At 39.0% G+C, this 9905-nt stretch overlaps 1 protein-coding gene across 1 annotated transcript in view; it reads right to left on the reverse strand.

The window, feature by feature from the left end:
- Positions 1 to 3380, reverse strand: part of GLRA1 (glycine receptor alpha 1) — a 242693-nt gene extending 239313 nt beyond the window's left edge. Inside the window, exon 1 of the mRNA XM_082256006.1 lies at positions 3208 to 3380. Coding sequence (XP_082112132.1) covers positions 3208 to 3263 — 56 coding nt within the window. The 5' untranslated portion in view covers positions 3264 to 3380. The remainder of the gene's footprint in view (positions 1 to 3207) is intronic.
- Between the last annotated feature and the right edge of the window lie 6525 nt (positions 3381 to 9905).

The raw sequence follows: 9905 nt of genomic DNA on the forward strand, positions 1-9905 counted from the left end.
GTGGGAGGGAGGGATGGGTGTTCTTTTCATTTGGGAAGAGATGTGAGAGTTAAATAGAAACTCACCACAGTCATAGAAGCAATGGGCTAGAACCTGTTAATGAGATCAATGTTCAGCTAAAAAGGGGTAGTGCATACCCAGAGGGAAGTCAGGATTCATTTGAATTGGGGTAAGCAGGCCTGGTGTAGTTATAGATGTAATGTTGCTTACCCTCCGGAAGCATAGTAGTGTGGTTCCAATAAATGGATGGGTGCATATTTCAGGAGGCATATGATGTTTGCTTAACCATGGTAGGGTAATAAGGGGAAGAGATGAAAGAGTGGTTTTAACTTCAAAACACATTGGTTGTTTATATATTACTTTTTTATAGCAACAATTAAATTATCGTGGACCTTTTCTTCCAGTTTTGGTCTAACGCGCCTTTCTGTATTACTATGGATTGAGACATTTTCAACTGACACCAATGAATACACACCTAATGATAATAATCACCATTTAAATTCTTTATTTTTACACTATTAATCTTGTATGAGGTACAGGGGAAAGTCAGTCAAATGCCCTTATGCCCAGCCTCCAAATAAAGCTGTTTGTGACAGCTTCCAGTGTCTAGCCAAATGGGAGACTTTGGATCTCTTCCCACTGGGAACTGCCTGAAAGCTCCCAGAGGAGCACCTTTGGGGTATCTTGAGGGCCCAATCTCAATTTAAAGAAGTAGAAGCTCTAGTAGGAGGTGTACCAGCACCTCCACACATCTCAAGCTGTCACATAGAAGAAAGTCCAGCAATCCTGCACAGAAAAGGATATTCTTCTACTTGCACGTGCAACCTTGTTCTTTTGGGTATTACCTATAACTTAGTGGGATAAGGGTAATCTTTTAAAAGCAGCATAATTGCTTACAAAATAATTCAGTAAGGATGAAGTTTATAATTAGTTGGAGTTATCTTGAAAACGTAGCTGTAGCAGAATATTGTATAAGCGATACTCTTTATTGGTCTTTATTAAAAATGCACGTTTTTGAGATGCCTTATATCCCTTCTTCAGGAAAACTTACATGAAATCCCTATTAGGTAAATTTAATGAATAAGCCTTTGTATATGGATTGTTTTAAAAGATATACTCCAACAAGTCTGTGAAATCTAGTTTAAGGCTATTGGTCTGTATCTTGTTTTCCATGCATAAGTAGCTCCTAAACTGCCTAAGAAATACAATGACTGCGAGGGGATCTATCACACCTGCAACAGCTACCGCAGCCTGCACATAGCATTCCTTTGGGGCACGTACTAAGAAAATCATACGTCAGCTAGCTGTATGGACAAGGCCTACAAGTTCTAGCATGGCTCAAAAAGTGTACATGCACCTTATTAGTAATGAATAATGCACCATCAAGTGATATGTGACTGTAATCTCAACATAACAGGTAAAACTTTAGAGGCAATGTTACAGAAAATCAGACCATATTTTCCCCTCTGTTACTTTATTCAGTTTTGCTGTGCCTTTTTTTTCTATTTAATTTCATAGTTGTCTCATGGGCTCAACCTCCACCGCATTTATTATTAGTGTAATATTACATTACAAAAAAACTGTCCAAAGTTGTTATGCATAGGCTCATATGCATTTGTTTCTTTGACCAATGCATAATAATTCTTCCCAGTTGCTGCTCCTCTTAAACATGGTTCTAAGATTATTAATCATAAGAAGACACTCTGGGGTAGATTACTAATACTGATGTGCTCAGAATCTGGGGTGCATGGTGGCCAATCAGCTTCTGACTTCAGCTTGTTGTTTAAGGCTTTGGCAATAAAACCAGGAAGCTGATTGGTTTCTGTGCAGAGCTGCACCAGAGTTTGCACTCTTCAGCTTTAGTAAATATAACCCTCTAAGCCTGGCCATACATTATACAATTCTCTTATTTAATTTCCTTTAGATTTACCTTCAACTATGTAGTGCAAGGGCCTGCCTGATTGCATGCAAATTGAAAGTGTTTAGGTTTGACCTCATATTATATGGTTTTGTTAAATCTAAAGGAAAATTATACAAGAACATTGTATAATGTGTGGTTAGCCTAAGGCTGGCCATACATGTTCAAATTTCTTGTATAATTTTCTGTTAGATTTACCAAAATCCATATAATAAGAGGTCAAAACAACACTTTCAATTGTATCCTATAAGGCAGGCCTTTGTACTACATAGTTGAAGATAAATCTAAATAAAATTCTACAGAAAATTGTAAGAAAATTGTATGATGTATGGCTAGCCTAAGTCATCATTTACATTAATTACGCTTCATTTTACAATTTAGAAAATATTACCTATTTACAAACCATTGACCCTCCTCCCCCCCCTTCCTTTCCTAGGGTCGCCTTTACTTTTGAAAAAGCAAAAAAAGCCAAACTATCACCACAAAACAAATGGGAGAGATTATATCTGGCTCCTAGTTGGGCGATGACTTAACTCTGACAAACGTGATTAACGACCCATTGGAATTTCACTACTGCGTCGCTGATTTCATTCGTAAAAAGCTTTTATAGATTGAACAAGCTGCAGCTGAAAACACCGCAATAACAACAATAAAAAATAAATGATAATATCATCAAACCAACAACAACAATAATAACGACAGAGCGCAATATACAATCTTAGGGATTTGAAAAAAATGAAATTTACGTATTAAAAAAAAATGCATTACATAAATAATTCACCTTTTATAGCAGAGTATTTTAGCTAGTTTAGTAAAAGAAAATAGAGACTGCTGCCACCAAAAAAAAAAAAAAAAAGAACATCTTGTAACAGCAGTGAGCAAGCTGAAGGTTACCTTGCCCACTGGAGCTAATTTATCTTTATCGTGTTCGATGCGATCTTATCATAGCATGTACGCTTGATTTTGCCTCGCATGTAATATTAATATTCTAAATGGCATGCTAAGCGGACACCGGGCAGGAAAAAAAACGAGACAGCGGCTGCAGTACCGGCAGACTTCCAGCAGTGGCCGCCCTCCTGCCTTCACGAGCCTACGGTGTTTTCATCAGCACTGCGGTTAGAGATTTTGCAGCACTACTTACATAAAGTCGGTAAAGCACGGCAGTTACAAATCACACACACACTGTCTAGGATTAAACAAGCGATTATAATCTCTCATCAGCCTTTAAGATTTTAAGTAATCCCCCTCCCACCCCACCCAACCGCCCCCTACCCTAAATGCAGCATTACCTGAAGAATACAAGGGTCTCCCATAGGTAGATGCCCAGAGCACTGAGGCTGCACATGCTGGCGGCGCGGTGGGTTGCTGTCCAGCGGGGAAAGTGCTGAAGCTCGGATCCGATAGACGTTCGTTGTTGGAGAGGAGAGCCAAAGTAGGAGCGTTCAGCACTACGGACAGCGGCTGACTCAGTGCCGCGGATAGCTCTCCCTCTTCAGCACCACGGACAGCGACACGCGCGTTCAGTACCACGGACAGCGGCTTCCCTATTCAGCACAGCGGACAGCGCTTCCCTCTTCAGCACCACGGACAGCGACACACTCATTCAGCACCACAGACAGCGTCTCCCTATTCAGCACAAGGGACAGCGGCACCCTCCTTCAGCACCTCGGACAGCGTCTCCCTCTTCAGCACCACGGACAGCGGCACCCTCTCACAGTGTCCTGCCCATACAAAGTGACTTAGCAGCCGGCCACTCAGCTCTGCCAGCGCAAACAAGTCATAGCAGCAAATCAGCACCGCTCTATTCCAGTACAGTTTTCTGACATCCCATGCAAAAGTGTTGGTTGAGCTCCAGGTATGTCCCTCCAGATCTGTCACCCCCCCACTAATTGCCCCAAGACTTCCTCAGCCCTTGTCTCTCCTCTGCTGTGTGTCTGAGGCTGGACTGAGCCTGTCCCATTGCTTGGGGCAGAAAGACAATAAGCAAGCTGTGGCTTTTTTTTTTTTTTTAAGTTTCACAGTCTTGGGGCATCTTATGAGCACAGCTGCAGGTCAACAAGGGCATACTCTTTTAGAGGTTGCTTCTTCCCCCCATAGTAAGCCAGGAGAAGGCAGCACTTCTTAGCATATTCCTTACTGCAGTAATTTACTAAACTAAAAAAGGTAAAATGATAAGGAAGAAAAAAAAAAAAAGCTCTCCAGCATTAGGAGTCCCTCCTCTTGGTGATTTCTATTGGCCCTCCTCCTTTCAAAATGCTTCGGGCGCCCTGGGATTGGAGAGTGGGATTGCCCATCATTTGAATGTGTTAACTGTGAGATGGCTGGCTGTTTTCTGTATCCTGGTCTGCTGTGCCTAAATCCTGTACAGTGTGGATTATTTTCCAGGCAGAAGGGATTTTTTTTTTTTTTGGCAGTTGTGGTATTTATGGCTTAATCATTTACATCTGCTGCATGCACAGGGAATGCTTGCGGAGATCTTGCGGCAACACCCCAATTCTAGATAGTAATGTGTAACAAATTCATCACTCAGGGATGTCAAGGGTGAACCCTTGGAAAAAAAAAACAGATGAGATAGTGAACATTAACCCTGTTCAGGACTGCAGTGATCAGAAACATTTGGAGCCCTTTAACACTGAGGCGCTTTTCAAGTGCTTTGGTGCTAAAAAAAAAGCGCCTGAAAAGCTCACAAAAAGCTATTCCCATTAAAATCAATGAATACTTAAAAAAAAAAAAAAATCAAAGTGCAGCGCTAGTATATATATATATATATATATATATATATATATATATATATATATACACACACAGTATATACATATATATATATATATATATATATATACATATATATATATATATATATATATATATATATATATATATATATATATACAGTGCCTTGCGGAAGTATTCGGCCCCCTTGAACTTGACCTTTTGCCACATTTCAGGCTTCAAACATAAAGATATAAAACTGTAATTTTTTGTGAAGAACCAACAACAAGTGGGACACAATCATGAAGTGGAATGAAATTTATTGGATATTTCAAACTTTTTTAACAAATAAAATAACTGAAAAATTGGGCGTGCAAAATTATTCAGCTCCCTTAAGTTAATACTTTGTAGCGCCACCTTTTGCTGCGATTACAGCTGTAAGTCGCTTGGGGTATGTCTCTATCAGTTTTGCACATCGAGAGACTGAAATTTTTGCCCATTCCTCCTTGCAAAACAGCTTGAGCTCAGTGAGGTTGGATGGAGAGCGGTTGTGAACAGCAGTTTTCAGTTCTTTCCACAGATTCTCGATTGGATTCAGGTCTGGACTTTGACTTGTCCATTCTAACACCTGGATATGTTTATTTGTGAACCATTCCATTGTAGATTTTGCTTTATGTTTTGGATCATTGTCTTGTTGAAAGACAAATCTCCGTCCCAGTCTCAGGTCTTTTGCAGACTCCATCAGGTTTTCTTCCAGAATGGTCCTGTATTTGGCTCCATCCATCTTCCCATCAATTTTAACCATCTTCCCTGTCCCTGCTGAAGAAAAGCAGTCACAAACCATGATGCTGCCACCACCATGTTTGACAGTGGGGATGGTGTGTTCAGGGTGATGCATTGTTGCCAAAAAGTTTGATTTTGGTTTCATCTGACCAGAGCACCTTCTTCCACATGTTTGGTGTGTGGCAAACTTTAAACTAAACTTTTTATGGATATCTTTAAGAAATGGCTTTCTTCTTGCCACTCTTCCATAGAGGCCAGATTTGTGCAGTATACGACTGATTGTTGTCCTATGGACAGAGTCTCCCACCTCAGCTGTAGATCTCTGCAGTTCATCCAGAGTGATCATGGGCCTCTTGGCTGCATCTCTGATCAGTCTTCTCCTTGTATGTCCTGAAAGTTTAGAGGGATGGCCAGGTCTTCGTAGATTTGCAGTGGTCTGATACTCCTTCCATTTCAATATTATGGCTTGCACAGTGCTCCTTGGGATGTTTAAAGCTTGGGAAATCTTTTTGTATCCAAATCCGGCTTTAAACTTCTCCATAACAGTATCTCGGACCTGCCTGGTGTGTTCCTTGTTCTTCATGATGCTCTCTGCGCTTTAAATGGACCTCTGAGACTATCACAATGCAGGTGCATTTATACGGAGACTTGATTACACACAGGTGGATTCTATTTATCATCATTAGTCATTTAAGTCAACATTGGATCATTCAGAGATCCTCACTGAACTTCTGGAGAGAGTTTGCTGCACTGAAAGTAAAGGGGCTGAATAATTTTGCATGCCCAATTTTTCAGTTTTTTATTTGTTAACAAAGTTTGAAATATCCAATAAATTTCGTTCCACTTCATGATTGTGTCCCACTTGTTGTTGATTCTTCACAAAAAATTACAGTTTTATATCTTTATGTTTTAAGCCTGAAATGTGGCAAAAGGTCGCAAAGTTCAAGGTGGCCGAATACTTTTGCAAGGCACTGTATATATACACATATATATATATATATATATATATGTACGCACTTGTGGAGAATCAAAAACAATATAGTTCATGTTAAAAAGTCCACAGAATCACAACAAAAAAGTCCAAATAAGGTCCACATTCCAGAAAGTAGCTTAAGTGAAAGTTAGTAGAAATGGGAGGGATAGTGGCGCTGCCTAGGGAGATATGGGCCAATATATATATAAAGGAAGATGTGGCAGATCTAATACCAATCAATAGATAAAATACTTAAATATGACTGTAAAATCCAAAAATACATAGAGGTACATATATAACTCATCCAAGAAATGGTGTATATATGAAAGAAAGTGTAGAAGATCTAATAAAAATCCATAAGTGAAAATCTCTAAAGGTCTCTAAATGTGACTGTAAAATCCAAAATACATAAAGTTGCATATAAATGACAAATCAAAAGGAAGGGTAAATACCAAAAATATTTTTTTAAAATAGAAGTGAGTGTATCAAAGTGCAGTCCAAGGTGACTGCTGTGTATACCAGTCAAAATAATTAAGTAACAAGTGAGCAAATATGTCACAAAAGGTGCAGAAATAAAGCCATTACGTCACTTCCGGTTTCGGCCTTTGGAGCGCAAACTAGCGTTTGATGTATTTTTACCCATGTGAGCACCTTATACTTTGCTTACAATAAGTGCCTTTTAAAACGGAATTACACTATATGGTCCTTTCTTGTCTATCTCTGTATGGGGACTGTCCCATTGCCTAAGGATCCTTGGCACCTGTGAACTAGCCCGGTTAACGGACCACCCGCCCAGGAATTGGGCACCCCACCCTTAGGAAACTCCAGGACGGAGTGAGACCCACCTTACCTACATTTTAGCGAGATATTCGCTAAATATATGTGTGGGATTAGGTTTTCTGGTGAGTGCATTTGATATCAGCGGGACCACGAGCACTCTAATCCCAGCGGGGTTATCTCCAACTATTTTGGACCAACACGCTCATGGACTCTCTCACCTGGCTTATATATATATATATAATAGATAAATACGGTAATTAAATAAATAAATATGGCAGTGTGAGTCACAAAGGTAATCCAGTAAAGTCAGTAAAAAAGTTCTATGAATCCATGTATATATATATATATATATATATATATATATATATATATATATATATATACATACATGGATTCATAGAACTTTTTTACTGACTTTACTGGATTACCTTTGTGACTCACACTGCCATATTTATTTATTTAATTACCGTATTTATCTATTTAAGTGTGGTTCAACGCATCACCATTAGCACTTGGTCACTTTATTACTGCACCTTTTGTGACATATTTGCTCACTTGTTCCCAAATTAATTTCGACTGGTATACACAGCACCTTGGACTGCACTTTGATGCACTCACTTATACTTAAAAAAAAAGTTTTTGGTGTTTATCGGCCTTTTTGATTTGTCATTTATACGCAACTTTATGTATTTTGTATTTTACAGTCACATTTAGAGACCTCTAGAGATTTTCACTTATGGATTTTTATTAGATCTTCTACACTTTCTTTACCACTTTCTACACCATTTATTGGATGTGTTATATATGCACCTCTATGTATTTTTAGATTTTACAGTCATATTTAGGTATTTTATCTATTGATTTTTATTAGATCTGCCACATCTTCCTTTATATATATATATATATATATATATATATATATATATATATATATATATATATATATTGGCCCATATCTCTCTAGGCAGCGCCACTATCCCTCCCATTTCTACTAATTATCTATATAGCTTTTGGTTATGGTTTGAGGGAGGTTGCAGCTGTTCTTATTATCCTTAGCGCAGAAACCTCTCTCTCCCTTTCTTAAGTGAAAGTGCTTTGAAACTTAAATGGAGAAAGAGATGTCCACATATCAATGGTCACCAATGTGACAAGCCCAACACTTCAAATAAAGGTATTGCACTTACCAGAAGCTGTGGACCCAGGTACCATACAGTATATGGGTCATACATGCAGGGATAATTAGCAATGGCTTAGAGACCCCAATCGCTCAGGAATCTTCAATATGGATATCCACAATGTATCACCACAATTCTGATGGGAATAGACCTCTCCTTAGATGAACCATATCTCCAGGTTTAGGTTTAGCAGGTTCAAGTCATAGGCAAAAGGCTTCCATCCAGCATCAAGCTCTCCTTAGCACTGATAGCAAAACAACCATTTTCCTTTCAGGAATGTCAAGGGTTAACCCTTGAAAATAACAGATGAGATAGTGAACATTAACCCTGTTCAGGACTGCAGTGATCTGCCTGAAAAGCTCACAAAAACCTTAAAATCAATGAATGCTTTTACACTGGGGCAGTGCACTGGTAACATGTACAGTAACATGTACAAATGCAAAAAAAAAGTAAAAATAAAAAATAAACATCGATTTGTCCAAAATCAGTAATTTTTTGAAATGCTTAAAGTGAAACATTAACAATGTCTATTTCTTTTAAATAACATGCCTGGAGGGTATCCTAATCCTCCTTGTGTACAGAAAGTGCCATTTTCTTTCTTTCAAAGTGAGTCTCCCCCAAAAATACATATGTGACCCTTTGAGTCTTACTTTATGGGGATACCTCATGCAAAAAAGAAAAGCATGAGGTTCTTCTAAAAATCCACACTGGCCCCTTATCTGAGCATAAAGCCTGGCTATCTAGGAAGGGGGGGGCGTGTACCCCCTCCTCCTGCACCATGTCAATGAGGACAAAATCCTCACCCCACACCACTAGCTGGTGACTTTGGGGTCTGCAGGTGGGGAGCTTATTGGAATCTAGAAGCCCCCTTTAATAACAAGGGTACCCCCCCCTTTCCAGACACCACCCCCACACCCACATGAATGAGTATAGTCTAAAAAAGAAAGTTGTAACCTAAAAAAAAGTTAAAAATAAAGACACCTGGACTTTTAACAAGTCCTGTATTAAATAAATAAAAATCCCTAATAAACGTTCCTTGTTTAAATTCATTGTCTACCGCAATGCCTGCCACCCACAAAAAAACCCAGATGACCCAGCATACACGACTGAACCCGACAGTACTCATAGCCGAATTACAGCTCCCCAAGCTTTCATCAGCTATATAACGGAAAGGGCAGGGATAATGGTGACAGTGCCAGTGGCCTCAAAAAAAGTTTTGGCATGCCTTAGAAATTTAAAGATCAGTTTAAAAAAAGAGTAAGTCTGGTGCTCGCCATTAAGATCTTACAGATGTTATATGTTACAATTATGTAAACGTACATTATAGATACTAGTTGTCTTCGGCTGCGGGGCTTTCTTTGCCAAAAAAAAAAGGAAAGGGAAATTGCGCACAAGTATTTTCCTAACCTCTAATCTATCTCTAATGGGTATATGGGTAAACCATTTTGTCGTTTTCCTTTATTTATTCTTTTTCCTAAGTCCTGTTTGGAAAGTTTCCCTTCATGCCCTGCCCCAGCTGCACAACAGGAACTGAGAGAAGTGAGAAATCTCTCCAAATTGAGGT

Source organism: Pelophylax lessonae (genome assembly GCF_965119305.1).
Source record: "Pelophylax lessonae genome assembly, chromosome: 4".
NCBI lineage: Eukaryota > Metazoa > Chordata > Amphibia > Anura > Ranidae > Pelophylax > Pelophylax lessonae.